The 20205-nt window shown below is 33.3% G+C and overlaps 1 protein-coding gene across 5 annotated transcripts in view; it reads left to right on the top strand.

The window, feature by feature from the left end:
• cpeb3 (cytoplasmic polyadenylation element binding protein 3) overlaps positions 1-20205 on the top strand; it is a 121371-nt gene that overhangs the window by 65744 nt on the left and 35422 nt on the right. For all 5 annotated transcript variants that reach the window (XM_056471563.1, XM_056471567.1, XM_056471566.1 and 2 more), the window contains exon 4: positions 13739-13795. In XM_056471563.1, the coding sequence (XP_056327538.1) occupies positions 13739-13795 (57 nt within the window). The remainder of the gene's footprint in view (positions 1-13738; positions 13796-20205) is intronic.

Here is a 20205-nt window from a genome sequence, read left to right as displayed (position 1 = left end):
AGCCCTAGTTTACAGGGACACAAAGTTGTATAATGACATGGGTAGGACTTGGTTGTAATTGCTTAGTTGTTTTATAATTCAAAACGCTTAAAATCATAATTAAAGTCTTTTGAAATTCAAAATTTCCGGTGAGGGTTAGATTTAGGGGTAGGGCCATTAATAAGCAGTTTTTACTGTATAAAATACATTATGCCTATGAAGTGTCCCTGTAAACCATGTATACATGCATGTGCGTGTGTGCGTGCTTGGGAAATGTGGGACATGTCAATGCAGTTTTGACATTTGCATGTCATGACAATCTTGTTGTTTTGATCAGATCAGTGCTCCTGTAAAACGGGCTGCTTAATCCAAAAATATTTGGTTTTTCAAAGTCCACATTAAAACGGAAACCGTGATCATCTTCTGTTCACTGTTGTGACGTATATCTGAGTGAAATGGTTTCTTAAATAAATACACTTTTAGTGTGTGTGTGTGTGTGTGTGTGTGTGTGTGTGTGTGTGTGTGTGTGTGTGTGTGTGTGTGTGCGTGTGTGTGTGTGTGTGTGTGTGTGTGTGTGTGTGTGTGTAACTAAAATTTTCATCACCAGTTTAAAGTCTATATATTGACACTGAGACCTCATTTCACAAGTAAGCATGTTTAAAATGCAAAATAAAATAAAAGCAAAACAATCATTTTTGAAAGGGGAGGATGAAGCTAAAACTAAAGCATGACTATTTTTGACACAAACCGTTCTGCAGACATGTTTAAGTTGACCTTGTGACAAAGGAATTATTGTTTTGAAAAAAAGAGTATTCTGTCATCATCTGCTCACCCTCATGTTATTCCAAAACTGAATGACTGACTTTCTTTTGGGGAAAACATAAAAGACCAACAATATTTTGAACAGCAAGAGACATTCAATCTCGAAAGCTGCATTTACATGGATACAAATAATCGTAGTCACTACACATTTATGTGTATAGAAAACATTGTTTAATTAATTATTTAATTGTTTTTACTTATGTATATATATATATATATATATATATATATATATATGTATATATATGTATATGTGTATATATGTGTATGTATATATGTATGTATATATATGTATGTATGTATATGTATGTATGTATGTGTATGTATGTATATGTATTTATGTATGTATGTATATATGTATGTATGTATGTATGTATGTATGTATGTATGTATGTATGTATGTAATATAACCTGCCTAGTTAACCTAATTAACCTAGTTAAGCCTTTAAATGTCACTTTAAGCTGTATAGAAGTGACTGTGTTGAAAAAAAAATAAAAATCTTCTCTCCGTTAAACAGAAATTGGGAAAAAAAATTCAGGGGGGCTAATGATTCTGACTTCAACTGTGTATATATGTGTGTGTATATAAGTATGTGTAAATAAGTATTCACTTATATTTACTTATTCACTTTATATTCACTTAAGTATTTAATATATTATTATTATTATTAATCCCTGATTTTATTTTGAATCAAATGGTAAGCTTAAAAGTCCTCTTTAAAAAAGCAAACTATTAACAATTTTTCGTGCTCTGCAGGCAAAAAATCTATACTCTATACATCGCTCAACAAAAACAGGTTTTTCAAAAACAGACTTCGCACTGAGCATTTCCTCAAAATGCATTTAAATGTTGATAACAGGGGCATTGTGAGCATGTTCCATTTTTTCAATCAACATCAATCCAATTCAATCAATTTTGAGGAAATGTTGTGTTTCCAAATGCAGAACAGAATAATTAGGCCACAGTCTCTCTATTTCTTTCTGAATTTCCAACTCTGACACAAACACACAATCACAAAGATGCCTTTGTGGAAGCACGCGCGCACATATTTGTGTTGGACTTCTCACATGATCTGTCTTGTGCAACTGTGACCAAAGGTTTGGACTAAATCTCTTGGTTTCCTTCGCGTCATATGTTTTGAAAAATCTTCCAAAGCTCCACTGATACTGTGGTGACAGTCACAGCTTGGCAGCCACCGCAGTCTGATTTCATTATGCACAATAACTCAGCTATAATGATCATACTAAGTTAACTGATGAGAGGCGTATATTTGAGGATACATTTTCTGCACATCTGCACCAACTGGTTCCTCTCATTACAGTTAGAAGTAAACTTTGACTGGGTGACCTGTAATCTGGGAGGTCTGCTGGGTTCAGTCGGGGCTCTTTCTGACCCTCTAGGCCAAAGTTGAGACGGTGTAGCCAAGATCATGATGCAAGATGTTTGTCAGGCCTGGGCTGGTCCAACTTTGAACGTTGACACTGATAAAAGTGTCTTATGGTTCATGGTGCAACTTGTCTAGTTTTAAAGACACAGGATTAAAAATAATATGTAAAAGGGATGAACTTAAATTAAAATTCTGGACGTAAAACAATTTCAACAAATACTGGATGCACTTGGCTGAAAACCTAAATCGAAACCAAAAATGCTTGGTAATAATTGTTTGCATTCATGTATAAAAATGTGCGATTTCAGATTTTCTTTTTTCTCTTTTTAAAAACACTTTTATGAACACAAATTAGCATTTAATTCCTCTCACATAGCAAGTCTTCTTGCAAAACATATACCAGATAACTGAATGAACATACAAAAATACTGTAAGTAAATAAATAAATAAAACGGTAAAATTAAAAATTATGTGTTTGTTGATCGTTATAGTTGAGTAGCAGCTACATTACTGTTGGGCGATATTCAAAATTTTCAGATCGCCATTTCATCCCCCTGTGAGATCGCCGATACACAATACTATTGCATAGGGGTGAGGCTGTGTTATGTTTACTTATTTACTCATTTATTTAACCATTTCAAGATGTATTTAATAACCTTCCGGTTGATTTTTATTTTTATTTTTACTTATTTAATAATCTACTTAACTTGCATTACATTTTATCTTGAAAAATAATTAAAACCAATGCAAACCACCATGCTCTTACAGCTAAATAGGCACTGAGACTGAAATTTTTTCAAACCAGACTCGACGCAACAGTGTGGCATGGGATAAGATTTGTTGGTGACTTCGGGTCCATGCTGTTATCCTACACTGTTAAACCCAAAAAGTTACGGTAACTCAAACCATTTGAGGAAACTGATTGCAACAAACCATTTAAGTTCAAAAACGAATCCTATTGAGTACTGTGAACTTAATCCATTTGAGTAAACGAAGCAATTTAAGCACAGTAATAAACAATAAATGAAGACAAAAATGAACTTAAACCAATTGAGTTCTGTAAAACCCAATAAGTTAAGGCAAATCAAACCGTTTGAGGAAACCGATTGCAGCAAACTATTTGAGTTCAAAAACTATATTAATATGAGTACTGTAAACTTACTCCATTTGAGTTGAAGTAATGAGGTATTTAAGTGATTCAGGAAGTGTTGATTGAGCATTAATGATGAACATTTACAAAACTACAGCTGACTTCAGTCAGAGCCATAAAAGAAACCATTCCATCTCTCAACATTCCAGCAGAGGATCATTAAACAACTCCACAAACATGAAACTCATTATCTTCAACACTGAGATCAAAACTCTTTTCAAATGAGTTTTACTTCCAGTAAATTTTGAGTTAACTACACTCATTTCATTCGATAAAGTTGACTATTAGATTTTACAGCGTAGATAAATAATTATACCTGCTTTTTGGTTATTGTGATTTTGGTTTTGCTGAATTGTCTCTGGGTCCAATTTAGGGGATGACTAATAATTCTTTATTATTTTATTAAACTATTTAAAGTAATTGTGTAAGAATTTTTTAATTGAACTCAACAACTTTAAAAAAAAAAAAAAAAACACAAGACACATTTTTTGACAGTAAAACATTATTGACCGTAAATGAGAGGCGTCATTTTACCAGTGTTGCCATGACAACACAGTAGAGTAGAGATTGCACTTTGCTCAGTGCAACAACAAACTGCCCATGTGTGGCACAATCCACTGAAATTAATAGTTTCATAGTGTATCGATTTCTGCGTCTGATGTGAAAGCCAATTCACACTGTGCAGTGACTACAGCTGGAGGGAAAGTCAAACCAGTGCTCTAAACACTGCTGGCCAGTGCACCACAGAATAGCCCTTTTTGACTCATATTTTCAGCTGTTTTTCCTCTTTCGGATAAAACTGAAAATTTAATTTGAGCTGATCATTTCTGGCATCTGAAAACTTAATAAAAGGCATAAGCTTAATTGATGTCTCATTTTACCATCGATCACTCCTATTTGAGCATAGACAATCAGTTATGATGAATATTTTTAGTTGTGTAATTCTTCATGTTCAAATATGTAAATCAATCACTAGGGATGTAAATTAATTATTTTTTTATTTGATATATTTAATACAGTCTGATCCATAAATATTACTGATCTTTATACGCTAGCATCCCTTTTCTATTTTTTCTTATATATTTTCTCTTTGTATAAAAGCTTCAAATTATTACATTTATTGATTTTGTGATCAAAATGTCCCTTTAAATATACAATGAAAAGAAAAATTTTATACCAAACTGATTATATGAATGCTTTAAAGGTGTTTTTTGTAATTTTTTTCATTACATTTGGTAATATTATTGATTGCATTGACTAACATGAACAAGCAATGAGATTTTTACAGCATTTGTTACCTGTAATGGTGATTAATCTACATTGTGGTTGCATTAAATGATAGTAACATATGCAATTTTGCATTGCAAAAATGCATTGAAAATGCTTCAATAAATGTTATAATTAGCATGAATTATAAATAAAAACTACTCACTGTAATGTTATCAAATTAAATCCTATCATAAATCATTTGACATGCTCATCACTGAAGGAATAGTCCACCCAAAAATGTACATTTCCATAATTTACCCACCCCAGTGTTGTTTCAAAACATAATGCATTCTTTATTTTGTGAATAATATTAAGAAAGGACATTTAAAAAAAGTGTCCATACTGCTTTTTGGCCATACAATAAATGTCAAAGGTGGCCAAAACAACTTTAGACCCCATTGACTTTCATTGTATGGACAACAAAAGCACTGACATGTTCTTAATTATATCATTTGTATTGCACGGAAGAAAGAAAATCATGAGTAAATGATGCCAGAGTGTTCATTTTTGGGTGAAATGTCCCTTTAACTGTTGTTGCACCACAGCAGTTTGCCAGTTCTCAGCACGCAGTGTTTCACTGTAGGGTCTTTTCTATTAATAGTTTAACATTGTTTATCTTTCCTTAAAGCCGTCCCATTAGGGTGGCCGTGTGAAGCTGAAGGTGTGCATATGTTGATTTGATAGTTGCTCAAATTCAAGGACAATGCTATCCTAATCTGATTTTCCACAGTATTAATGGCTCCTAAAGACAGGTTTGGTCGAACTCTGAGCAGAAATCTAAACAAATTCTGCTATTTCCATACTAGGATACCAGAATTAAGTTTGTTTTAATCTGAATTTAGCAATGTACACTCAAAAAAAGTGACTTTTGTTGCTTGTTCAAACTACTTTATTAAAATGAGTTGAAATAAAACACAATTCTTATTTTTTTTGTGGACAACTTAAATGTTTTATGTTTAATCCACTTAAATTTGTAAAAGGGCAACCAACTACACAGGATTATCAAATTTGTAACACTTACCTAGCTTCAATATTTCCACAATGTTTGTGTCGGGTCACAGCAGCTACTCCCAGGGGAAAATATGGGCTAACAAAAGTATCTGGATCCCGGATGAGCCCCCGAATTATGTTACACCCCATGTGGCTCGGAGGATGAAAAGGAGTAAACATAATTATGACAACCCAATATCTTTTTAAATTCCCCCGAGACGTTAGCTGCTATGGATCGACACAGACTATGGACACGGCAAAAAGTGGTTCACTTTAATTATAATAAAGGTCAAAAAGAAAAAAAAGAATATATAATCACCCAAAGTATATTTACAAATGTGTACAATAAATGCAAAATGAGCAAATTAATCTATAACAAATGAAACCCGCTAACTAATCCCTCCCCACCTCTTAATAACTAAAGCAAAATCTGAAAGTGGGGAAAAAAACATCTTCAGCGTCACGAACCCCTCACTAAACTGCACTCTCTGAAGAAAACATACAAAGGGTAGCACCCATTTCTAACCTAATGGACTAACAGAAAATCAGCTATGTGTATGTAAAATGTAAGTCATGTGATGTACTTTACTTTTGCTTCTCTTTTAGTAGAGTTAATCAGATTTAGTTTGGGTGTTCTGAATAGATGCATAAGGCAACATAATGAAGCGAACCATAGAACAGAACATATACAAGTGTCACACATAAGGACAGAGCAGTGACAAGAGACCATCCTCTTCTGAGTGGTCCACTCGTGAAAACTCTGTGAGCCGATCGGAACACCTCGATTTTAGAAGGAGAGCAGACAGCAAATAAAAATGGAAAGGGGAGGAGGGAACAACAGAGCAACATGCCTAGACACATAGCATCAACTTGCATTTTTTACAGGTAATGTGTTGTATTAAACAATGCATATTCATAAATTAACTGTCATAAATAATCTCACTAGAAAACCCAACACTGGGAGGAAGCCGTGTTTTAGTCGTCAAGTCTTCAAATTGTAAGTTAGTGTGTCAGGGGGAAAAGGCTTATGTGTGTCTGTCATAACAAGACCAGAAAATTGCCCTCTTTCATGCAGAAGAAAAGAGTCTGACATTTTGCTTCCAGAGTTCAGGGCTGATCAAACAGCGAGCGGGAAAGGGAAATGCAGGATTTGCATAACCATGGACCCCTGTGTGGAAATGTCAGGGGAACGTGTTCAGCTCTGTCTTTGAGGTGTCTCTTCTGTCAAAAGAGTACTGATGGTGATTTTAATTGACTGTGAGCTGTAGGTTTCCACTGGAAGTAGACTGAAATATCCTGCTAAATCTAGTTTAAGGCGCACTGTACCTGGCAGCTGTTTGGCAGGTTATCTGTTTTTGTGTTTTGTTTTGTTTTCCTTTTGTTTTGGTTTTGTTTCCCTTTTCTTTTGTTTCATTTTTGTTTTGTTTTGTTTTTCTTTTCTTTTGTTTTGGTTTCCTTTTGTTTCACTTCCTTTTGTTTGTTTTTTGTTTCTTTTTGTTTTGTTTACATTTTGTTGTTTTTGTTTTGCTTTGATTTCCTTTGCTTTGTTTTATTTTGTTTTCTTTTCTTTTTTTATGGTTTCCTTTCGTTTCACTTCCTTTTGTTTGTTTCCTTTTTGTTTTTTGTATTTTTTTGTTTTGTTTCCGTTTTGTTTCTGTTTTTGTTTTGTTTTTGTTAGCTTTGATTTCCTTTTGTTTTCTTTTTTGTTTTGTTTTTTGTTTTGGTTTCCTTTTGTTTCATTTCCTTTTGTTTGTTTCCTTTTTTGTTTTGGTTTGGTTTCCTTTTGTTTTTGTTTTCTTGTTTTTGTTTTGTTTTGGTTTCATTTTCTTGGTTTTCATTTGTTTGTTTCCTTTTGTATTGTGTTTTGTTTTCTTTTTCTGTTCGTTTCCTTTTGTTTCTTTTTTTGTTTTAGTCAGTGTTGGTTAGTGGTCATCATTTGTTGGTCTAAACTTGGGGTTGACCTGCTGGACTGCCATTAACCTGCTGGTAGGGCTGCACAGTACAGTATATTGAATATTTTTATAATACAGCGTATATTTGTATATTTTTGTCATTGCAATAACAGTAAATGCAATAGAACTACACTGAAAAAATATGTGTTAAGTTTCTGTATTTTGTGATTTACAGGAGTTTTTCATATATTTACAATTGTGAATTGCGGTACGGGGCGCTGATCTCTGCTCTGTCGACTTTTGATGTTGAAAATTCAACTCTGCAGTTTAACAAAGTGACTTTTATTAACATTTTAGTAGTTTGAAATATTATATAGAGAAATAAGTCTGTAAAATGACAGAAACTTTACTGGCAGTTTATAACAAGGTTTTTATAGCATAATATACTGTACAACGCGAACCCAGACAAAATATATTTTCAGACTATTTAAAATGTTCATAAAAGTCATTTTTTATTCTTTTCAAGTTAAAAGTTGTTAGAAGAAAGGTCAAGGTCTCACAATGCAATTTAAAAGCATAAATAAACAGGGAAAAATAAAAACATTCATTGCAGAATATGGAAAAACTGCAAATTTCTAGGTATTTTTACAGTGTATGGTGAAAAATAGTTTGAGAAATCGATTCTTCGATCAGTTTTGATATTTTCAAAATGCATCGCAATTTTCATTCATTCATAGTGTTTCAAAGTTTAATGTTTGCACCCGATAGTTCTTTTAACCCACATTACAATTAGATCAGAAAAAATATCTATTGCCTGTTTATTTTAGTATGATCAATACATATTTGCAGCCTTTCTGGCGTGTGTTTCCCAAATAACGACGTAATCCACGGTTTAATCTTGATCTTAGTATAATACGTCGGAAATGAACAATGTTGTGACAAGTGTTTATTAATTCAAACCATTAACGTACATATTTTGTTTTTTTTTTGCTTTGGAGATGTTTTGGTAAGAGCCATGTTAGCATTCAAAAGTTTTTAAAATCTTAGTTTCAATATTGTTAATTTATCGGATATCTATAAGCTAGTGTGCTCCATAACAGTGACACAATTTGCGTTTAAAAGGAATAAAAGTAATATAAACATGTAAGGATTGTAGTTTGTAAATTCCACCTTAATGGATAATTTTTTTTACATCACCACATCAGTTTCTCATCAAATAATGACCAATCAAATGCTCTCGAGCATCTGACATGCCCCGCCCCCTTCCAGAGGCTACACATTACCACCTGGTAGTCCATCTGGTCAACCCTAATAAACCATCTTAGACCACGTTCCGCCTACCATCTTAAGCTAGTTTTAAGCAGATTTTTTACAGAAGTGTAATGTTCAAACCAGAGTCAGTCTGTCCATTATGTCACAGTTGAGTCTGTAGGACATCTGCATTCAGTTAGAGACATGCTGAAGAGGAACTTATTCACTAGCGACTCTTTTCCAGCTGTCTGAAACAAGTGAAACCAGCCTCGGAGTCACAGAAACATTTACATACATCACTGTAGTACTATAATTATTCTACTATAATAAGGTTATAAACAGTGAGGACTTCGTTTAAAACTTGATTTCAGTTTCTGTAAGTGCGTGCCATTATCTGCTTGAATAATTTGAATAAATGAATATTTCTCATTCAAATTCTCCCACATGTCTTCAAATGTATGCTGGGAAGGAAGTATGTTTCTTTTTTTGTCTTATGTTCCAGCAGAACGTAGAAAAAGATTCCCCACAAATGCAAAATAGCATTTGATACAAAAATTCATTTGCTGAGTTTCATTTCTAGGTGAATTAAATAACAACGTACACTTAAAGGGACAGTTCACCCAAAAAGGATCATTTATTTTAAATTTTAATACTTTTTTATGAGTTTCTGAATACAAAAGAATATATTTTGAATGATTTTGGTTACCTGTAGCTATTGACTTCTATAATAGGAGAACAAATACTATTGAAGTCAATGGCTATCAGCGTTCTTCAAAATATCTTTTGTCTTTAACAAAAGAAAGTGCGAGTAAATTATGACAATGAAAATTTCTCTGAAAATAATCTATTTATGAATATTATTGTGTGATAAATTTATCTTGCTGTAGAAGTATATAAAGTGAACTAAATCTATACACTGGATATAGATGTGGCCATATTTACGACTAGTTAGCAAATTTTTGTGTGCAAAATTCCTTCATTCATTTTCCTTCAGCTTAGTCCCTTATTTATCAGGGGTCACCACAGCTGAATGAACCTCCAACTGTTCCGGCATATGTTATACGCAGTACTGGGAAACATCCATACACTCTCATTCTCACACACACTCAACACCACGGTCGATTAAATTTACTCAATTCACCTATAGCACATGTCTTTGGACTGTGGGGGAAACTGGAGCACCCGATGGAAACCCACGCCAACACAGGGAGAACAGTCAAACTCCACACAGAAGTGCCAACATGCCCAGCCAAACTCCGGCGACCTTCTTGCTGTGAAGCTACGGTGCTAACCACTGCTCCACTGTGCACTCCTGTGTAAAATTATTAAATTAAAGTCATTTCAGTAGGAATTTATATGATTTGGAAATTTAGTTTGAGGATGAAAATGTCACCATGCGATATTGTTTATTTGAAAAATGTATCTATATTTCATGCACACTTGATATACCACCAGCCTTAGGTTGACAAAAAAACAACTTAATATCAGGTTTAAATAGGGGTTAGATGTACTGCATTTTAAAGGAACAGTTTACCAAAAATAAACTCTTCAATCCACTATTTTCTCACCCTTCACTTGTTTAAAACTGTTTGTAGTTTTTCCTACTTTAAAATTCGAAGGGTGCCAGCAACCATCATTCTTCAAAATATCTTCTTTTGTCTTTTTTCAGTTCAATTCATCTTTATTTGTATAGCGCTTTTACAATGTAGATTGTGTCAAAGCAGCTTCACATAGAAGATTATAGTGAATTGAAACAGTGTCAGTCCAGTTTTCAGAGTTGAAGGTCCGTTTAGTTCAGTTCAGTGTGGTTTAATATTCACTGCTGAGAGTTCAAACACTGAAGAGCAAATCCATTGATGCGCAGCTCCGCAAGTCCCAAACCATGCAAGCCAGTGGCGACAGCAATAAGGGAAAAACTTCACCAATTGGCGAAAGTGAAGAATTAAAAACCTCGAGATTAAACAGACTCAGTTTGGCATGACCATTTCTCCCATGGCCAAACGTCTCGTACAGAGCTGCAGTCTAGGTGCCGGATGCTTCAGAACGCTGGACGTCCATCGTGGAGAAATTGCAGATGGAAGTAGGTCACCGGCTGGTGTACAGGCTGGCGCTTCAGGATCAATGCGAAGACTCGTCTGTCACTGAGGTCTTACAAAAATTAGTCTCATACTCTTCACTCCTCCATGACCACCACAGCAGCTGCTCAGGATACAGCGTGGTCCAGGATTATGGAAACCTCTGGAATAATAAAAAAAGACTAACGTAAGCACAGATACTTCAAATTATAATGCCTTTAGGGAAGTGTTCCCAGCTCCGGTTGCCCTAAATAATGCAGACTAACAATAGTTTAGCAGATTTGGATTTCAACAGCATTCGTGTTTTATGTGTATGCTAATGCAAACAGGTGTCTTTGATCTAGTTTTAAACTGACAGAGTGTGACTGCTTCCCGAACTGTGCTAGGAAGGCTGTTCCAGAGTTTAGGTGCCAGATATGAGAAAGACAGAAGACAGCCTTTAACAAAAGAAAGAAACTTGTACAAGTTTAAAACCCCACGAGGCATAATAAATGATGAGGAAATTTAAATTTTTGTGTGAACTATCAAACACATCACTTTGGTTAATAACGTCTTGCTGTGTAGTGTTAGGATCTTTGTTTATGTTGTGTGGAAACAAGAACAAAAGCACTGAATAATAATGGCTGTTTGTTTGTTGTGTGTCTGTACTATTTATTCAAGATGACTCAGCAGTGACATTTAACTCAAATCACTATCTGAAGTGCAGGATTATTGTTGTTGTTGCACTGTTAAATAAATGAATCATAGGGCTCTTGAAAAGTGTTGAGGGTTTATGTTGAAATTGTGATGTGTCATGGATGTAGCATGGGGAAAGCGGGAGAGCACACGACCCGAGCGCGGCCAAGACGGCACTCATACAAAAGACAAAGACAGACAAAAACAGATTAAGAGTGCTCGACCCTAGAAAGCTCAAGTTGAGCTCAACATACAAGACAAGACAGGACTAGTGTGTGGCCACCAAAACAAGAATTGACGAGACTGAAGTAGCAGAATCCTGACAGTGATGAACCATTAATTTAGAAGTCAACCTTATATCTGTTTTTAGTAATATTAATTAATTTGGCGACTGTTGATAGTTGAGCTGCTTTGATTTGCATAATTTGTTTTTTAAATAATATTGTTTTACATGCACACACAAACATGTCCGTAGTGTGAGAGTGTATAAGTGTTTCCCAGTGATGGGTTGCAGCTGGAAGGGCATCCGGTGGGTTAAACCAACATAATCTCATGGCAATTCGTAACTTTTTGATTTAGTGGCTAATTTGTATGAATTCGTGCGATTTAATTTGTACAATTTGCTCATCCCCCAGTGACGGTTGAGTTTAGGGATGCGGTTAGGTGCCATGCCTCCTTTTTAAAATCGTACAATTTCGTACGACTGAACTCAGGTTAAACATATAAGTTGGCGGTTCATTCCGCTGTGGCGACCCCTGATTAATAAAGGCACTAAGCCGAAAAGAAGATGAATGAATGAATGGCATAAAGGATTTCAAAGTTGATTAGTATATTAACTGCTTTGGCTACTGTTGATAGTTGAGCTGCTTTGATTTGCATTTGAGACTATTTTCTCACTCAATATGTGAAGGATGCAGCTGCTGGTTCTCACCAGAGATGCTATATATAGCACTCGCCCAAACAACACATGCAAGCTGGGAAACATTTGCCCTGTAGTTCTTGCAATCTCACAGGGCCAAATACCTGTCGAAACTTCACCACATTGCCCAAATTTCACCATCACTGCTGTTTGTTGATCCACTGAAGGGCAAAGCCTCGCTGAGATCCTTGATGTGCTTTAGGGAAAAGGTTTGCAAATGTGACTTGCGACGGTTCAGAATTTGCGTAAGAGCCGGTCGAGGCTTGCTAACAGCGTTCCCTGGAATCCCTCAGGAGTGTTGCTGTCATTTGCAACCAAAACTGCTCATGCTGGCACATTAGAGATCTGATTCTGAAAATAAATCAACAGCTGTTTTACAGCCATGCAAATGAACACTTTGTGTAGCTACAGACGCTGTGTGTGAGTTTATTTGTACGTTGGGGATGCAGTTATGACTCACTTAAAGTGACAAAATACTTTGGAGACATTTGGGGCTGTCCTCTTTTAGAAAAATGATTAATAAATAGTGGTTTTGAGTTGTATTGTCGGACTTGCAGTTATTTATAATTGATGTTGAACTGGAACTTCTTTTCTTCAGTAGTGCGTCATATTTCTGACTAAATTGGAATATTGAATGGAGGGCAGGTTTCATTTTAGTGCTCTTTCTTGGATCTCTGACTCACTCACAGTAAACTAACAGGCTGTTAAGGATATTCTGACGTCAGTCGAACATCATTAAAGAAATATAATCATTTTTAGGGATGTCCCGATCAGGTTTTTATATATGTACGTATGTATGTATGTATGTATGTATGTATGTATGTATGTATGTATATATGCGTGTATATGTATGTATGTATGTATGTATGTATATATATATATATATATATATATATATATATATATATATATATATATATATATATATATATATATATATATATATATATATATATATATATATATATATATATATATATATATTCAACTGTAAATATGTAGGTGTAGATGTGTACGTGTTTGAGATCAACTCTGGACATGCCTAAGCTGAAACACAATTCCAACACATGTTGCCAATGCAAGTCTGTAGAACTAGTTGGAATTTTGTTGATTTTAGTGTTCAAGTCCGTTATCTTTAAAGCCGTCTGTATGCAAAATTCATTTCAAAAAGCAAATTGATAAATAAGCATTTAAAAATGAATATGAATCTTTAATTATTTATTATTAATCTTTTTTGGGGAGAAATGGCCATAAATATTCTTGTCTAGTTTTATATTTGTTTTGCATTAAATCATGTGTTTCAATGGTGTCTTCTCATCTCTTTGTAGGTCGCATGGGTCTCAACTTTCACCATCCAGTAGCTGAACATATATTACCACTGAACAGTGAGTATCTCTCTTAAACTGTGGCATGAATGCTATGTTCATTTTCTAAGATGGTAAATCATTGTTTATTCCAACACAATCTCACACCAATTCGTAACTTTTTGATTTAGTGGCTAATTCGTACAGTTTAGTACGATTTGCTCATCCCCCAATGATCATTGGGTTTAGGAGTGGGGTTAGGTGCCACGCCTCCTTTTTAAAATCGTACAATTTTGCATGACTAAACCCGTACAAATTCGTACAAATTAGCCACTAAACTGGCAAAACGTAAAATACTTTCGTTTTCTGGTGAGGTCAGGCTGTTTATTCTCTTTATTTTAATCTGTTGAGTCAAACAGTTCAGTAAACACTACTGTTTAAAGGTTTGGGGTTGGTAAGATTTTGGTTTTGGTTTTGAAAAATAATGCATGTGCTTAATAAAATGTGAAATATGTATGATATTTAAATGAACAGATGTGTAATTTTATTTCTGTGATGCAAAGCTAAAATTTCAACATAATTACTCCAGTCTTAAGTGTCACATGTCCCTTAGGAGATCATTGTAATTTGCTTTTTGCTGCAAAGAAACATTTCTTTTAATTATCAGTGTTGAAAACGGTTACTCTGCTTAATATTTTTATGAAACAATATGTAATTTATTCATGGTTTTTATGATGAATATAAAAAAGTCAACAGCATTTAGAAATCCTTTGTATTAAAATCTTGTTGATACGCTTTTGCTAATTGATTATTGTTTTACTATTATTATTATTATTTTTTTTTTTTTTTATTATTATTTATTATTATTATTTATTAATAACATTATTATTTTTTAAATTATAAATGTATAAATTATAATTAATATATCAAGTTTAATTATATAATAATAATGATCATATTGTTGTTATTGATTTATTATTATTATTAAATATTGATTGATTTCTGTATTTATTATTATTATTATTTTTATAATTATAAATGTATACATTATAATTATATAATGATAATTATAATAATTATTATTATAAGTATTATATTAATAATATTGTTATTATTATTGTTGTTGTTGTTGTTGTTTCATTTATTTATTTATTTATTATTATATTTATAAATAAAATATATAAATTATAATTATATAATAATATTTTTTATTGTTATTTTTATTTAATATTTATATATTTATGTATGTATTATTTTTATAATTCTAAATATATAAATTATAATAATAATAATAATAATAATAATAATAATAACAATTATTATTATTATTATTATTATCATCATCATTATTATTTATTTATTATTAATATTATAATTTTTTTAAATTCTAAATACATAAATTATAAATAATATATAAATTATAATTATATAATTAAAATTATCATATTATTATTGTTATTATTGATATATTATTATTATTATTATTATTATAACTATTAAATATTTATTTATTTATGCATTTATTTATTTATTATTTTTATAATTATCAATATATAAATTATAATTATTTTCCCAGAGATGGGTTGCGGCTGGAAGGGCATCCGCTGCGTAAAACATGTGCTGGATAAGTTGGCGGTTCATTCCGCTATGGCGACCCCAAATTAATAAAGGGACTAAGCTGAAAAGAAAATGAATGAATGAATGAATGAATAAATTATAATTATATAATAATAATTATAATTCATATAAATATTAATATATTATTATTGTTGTTGTTGTTCTTGTTGTTTTTTTATTTATTTATTATTTTATAATTGTAAATATAATAATTATAATTAATAAATAAATTATAATTATATAATAATTTTTATTGTTATTTTTATTTAATATTTATGTATTTATTTATGTATTATTTTTTAATAATAATAATAATAATAATAATTATTATTATTATTATTATTATTATTATTATTTTTTTTTTTTTTATTTTTTTTTCTATATTTATTTTTTTTTCTTTTGCACAATACTTTAGTTTTATACTGGAAGACCTACACATTTGTATGTATGTATGTATGTATGTATGCATGCATGTATGTATAAATTGGATAATATTTGTCCAATAATCTAATCAGCCTGTTTCAAAATACAGATTCAATAAGTTGAACAGAGCAATTAAAATTAAATTAATTAAATAACTTTGTGTCATAAACATTGCTCTAATATCCCATTGAATCATCATCACCTCAACCAATTGCTCAACCCGTTTGGCTCCTCCATGAGTGTCCAGCAGGCCTCCAGTGCAATGTGCTGACCCTCGATTTCCTCATGTTTGGTGCCACCAAAACCGCACACATGAGCGTCTCTCCTGCTATGATTAGCATCTCTGAAAGCTTATACACACACACACGCACAGTCTACCTCAGCAAGTGGCGCACGGCCAGAGCTACACACATGAAAGAGCAGAAACTCCATGAGCATTTTTTTTACCAGGTCACCATGATGACTTGTGCTAAATGAGCTAATTAGTCTAATGCTTGCAGTAGGTGTTTGCTGTATAACTGCTGTAGGCCCTGTTGAACGGCTTAGGATGTTTGAGGTCTGGCGTGTCATTGGTGTTTCATGGATGCCGCGGCACAGGAAGGAGCCTTAAAAACCTCTAATTTGGACAATATCACTGGGAGAATAGTTTCCATGTTTGTTTGCATGAACTTGCCTTTTAAGTTGTGAGTTGCTCAGGCTGGAGATTGGTCTAAAGGTTTATAAAATTGCAAAGTTTATATAGGTTTTTATTTTTTCATGCAGAGTCGAAAATAATTTGGTAAAACCTTTGAATAATGGTCCATTAGTTAACGTGTTTACTACCATTAACTAAATATGAATAATCTTGTAGGGTGGCATGGTGGCTCAGTGGTTAGCACCGTCACCTCACAGCAAGAAGGTCGCTGGTTTGAGTCCTATCTGGGTCAGTTGGCATTTCTGTGTGGAGTTTGCATGTTCTCCCCGTGTTGGCGTGGGTTTCCTCTGGGTGCTACGTTTTCCCCCAAAGTCCAAACACATGCGCTGTAGGTGAACTGAATAAACTAAAATTGACTGTAGTGTTTGAGTGTGTGTGTGAATGAGGGCGTTTGAGTGTTTCCCATAACTGAGTTGCAGCTGAAAGTGATTCCGCTGAGTAAAACATATGCCGGAATAGTTAATTCCGCTGTGTTGACCTCTAAAAGACTAAGCTGAAGGAGAATGAATGAATGAATAATCTTGTAAGGCATTTATTAATCATAGTTCAACATTAACTAATGCATTGTTAAAATCCAAAGTTCTGCTTCTAGAGTTAAATGAACTAATGGTATTTAACCTAAATAATATTACCTAATGTTAACAAAGATACAGTTATAAATGTATTATTAATTTTTTCATGTTAGTAAATATATTAACTAACATTAACTAATAGACCATTATTTTAAAGTGTACCAATACTTTTTTGGTAACCAAACTGTATATATATAAATATATATATAAATATATATATATAAATATATATATAAATATATATATATATATATATATATATATATATATATATATATATATATATAAATCTAACAGAGGAGGAAAACAGTATTTGCTATATTTCTTTTCTACTTATGGAGAAAGTCTTATTTTTTTATAGTTTGGCTGGATTTAAAGCAGTTTAGTATTGCAGAACAAATCAATGTTGTCCAATGACTTAAAGGTAAACCTTTAAATTGCACTCTAAACTGAATACTAGTATCATGCAATATATTTAGTGAAATATGATGTGCTGTCATCATGGTAATCAAAGAAATCAGTTATTAGAAATCAGCTCTTAAAACTATTATGTTTAGGAATGTGTTTGAGGAAAATATTTTTAAAAGAATTAAAATTTCACAGGAGAACTAATAATTTTGAGTACATGTATTAATTGTTATTAAACATTATGAAACCATTTGAATATTCCCAGTTGCTCTGAATTTACAATTTATAGTTACATATTACAGTAAGACATTTTTGGGGCTCTGTAAACTACCTTCAAATTTAAACTAAAAATATTGTCCTTAGTTTGGCATAAAATGTCAAAAAGCGGCTTGTTTATACAATTATATGATTATTTAAATTATTTATGCATAATCTAATCTAACGTTTCATTCAGCACAGGCTCATTGTGAAAACCTACCCCTGAATACATTTCTGAAAAGTGCAAATTATATAAGCAGAGCTACGTATGGCTGCACTTTGTCTTTTAAAGTGAACGCTACAGGGAAGTATTGTATGACGCAAACGACGGCTTCTGTTTCCTTTCATGCTACCAGCTGACCGCTTACCTCCATGTGGACAGCTTTTCCGCTGTTACCAGTTTGCTTAGTGGCTCGCCCCATATGTCAGTGGACTTGAGATGCAGAGTGGAGACGACGGGGCAGATAAAACAAAAACAAAAGGCAAAAAAATAAATAAACAAGTAAATAACAGGGTAAGAACAAGGTAAATCTGAAAATGCAGTAGAAATCAGGCGACTGCTAGGGCTTTTCTTTTTCTAGATTACTTTTGAAAATACTGTCAGTTGGGTTTACGGAAGGTGGTGGGCGGGTCAGTCAGTGCTTATGAAAACACTATTGGTTGGGTTTACGGAAGGTGGTGGGCGGGAGAGTCAGTGCTTTTGAAAACACTATTGGTTGGGTTTACGGAAGGTGGTGGGCGGGAGAGTCAGTGCTTTTGAAAACACTATTGGTTGGGTTTACGGACTGTGGTGGGGGGTCAGTCAGTGCTTTTGAAAACACTATTGGTAGGGTTTACGGAACGTGGTGGGTGGGTCAGTCAGTGCTTTTGAAAATACTATCATTGGGTTTACGGAAGGTGGTGGGCGGGTCAGTCAGTGCTTATGAAAACACTATTGGTTGGGTTTACGGAACGTGGTGGGTGGGTCAGTCAGTGATTTTGAAAACACTATCATTGGGTTTATGGAAGGTGGTGATTGGGTCAGTCTGCGCTTTTGAAAACACTATTGTTTGGGTTTAGGGAAGGGGGTGAACGGGTCACTCGATACATTTGAAAACACTGTCAGATGGGTTTAAGGAACGGGGTGATTGAGTCAATCTGTGCTTTTGAAAACACTATCGGATGGGTTTAGGGAAGAGGGTGGGTGGGGTCAGTCCCCCACCTCTGGCCCCTGGGGGAGAGAACAGCAGGCACAAACTGCACTCGCATGACAAATTTGAGATCTGAAAAAGTGTACACAGCGGCCTCCGGTGGACTGCTAAACTGCAAAAAACTACCTCCTGGTGTATATTTCACAATCTCCAGAATTGTATTCAGGGGTACGTATCCATAATGTGCCTGGGTTGATTTTATTATAATTATTATAAAATGAATGTATTAAAATGAATATATAACATAATTTCTATGATATTAAATATATTTACATATCCTCTGAAGATTCAGAGTCAGTCATTCATGTCAATGACTTTTCAATTTGCTTATGTTTATTTAAGCAAACAATGAATCAAACGTGTTCTTCTTTTATTTTTGATTTCTGTTTCTTCTTTCTTGATCGTATGTAAATATGTTTTTCCTGCCACACAGATTTAGCTGACTGCTCCGGTTTTAAAAATGACATTGATATGCTGCCCTGCATGTCAAAAGCTCAGCTATTTTTAGCTCGACATGATGTCTTTAAAAAGTGGTTTGAGGTGCTGAAATAACAGTGAGACGTGTTGTAATGGCTAAAGATGTCCATCTAGTGCAAGGTCATGTAGTCCAACACTTGAGAAAGGTCTCCGATTGACACAAGATAATGTTTTTTTCATACCAAGTGCAGAGTAGTGTTGTTAAATGTATCAGTATTTCTATATATATTGATACTGAATTTTTGAAATGATACAGAATGGCTTTTCTACAGTATCGATGTCACATAACAACTGAATATCTGTCTTTAAAACTCAATCTAAAGTGAAAGTAAACAGTTGACAAAGACATTTTGGGTCTGTGGCAATAGCCAAAAACACATAGTAAAAGTCCAAATGATTGATTTTTATTTAATTCCAAAAATCATTAGAATATTCAGTCTTGCTCCCTGAAGACGTTTAGTAAATTTCCTATCACAAATATATCAAAGCTTAATTTTTGATTAGACATACACAATGCTTAGAATTTATTTTAGACAACTTTAAAGGCAATTTTCTTCGTATTTAAATTTTTCTTAGCCCTCAGATGCCTAATATACAGTTGAAGTTAGAGTTATTAGCCCCCCTTTGAATTTGTTTTTGTTTTTCTTTTTTAAATATTTCCCAAATGATGTTTAACAGAGCAAGGAAATTTTCACAGTATGTCTGATAATATTTTTTCCTCTGGTAAAGTCTTATTTGTTTTATTTTGGCTTGAATAAAAGCAGTTTTAATTTTTTTATGAACCATTTTAAGGTCAAAATTATTAGCCCCTTTAAGCAAATTTTTTTCCCCGACTGTCTTCAGAACAAACCA

The sequence above is a fragment of the Danio aesculapii genome, chromosome 13, assembly GCF_903798145.1.
Source record: "Danio aesculapii chromosome 13, fDanAes4.1, whole genome shotgun sequence".
Classification (NCBI taxonomy): domain Eukaryota; kingdom Metazoa; phylum Chordata; class Actinopteri; order Cypriniformes; family Danionidae; genus Danio; species Danio aesculapii.
Note: the sequence above shows the minus strand (reverse complement) of the source record. Positions and strands in the feature narration are given on the sequence as shown.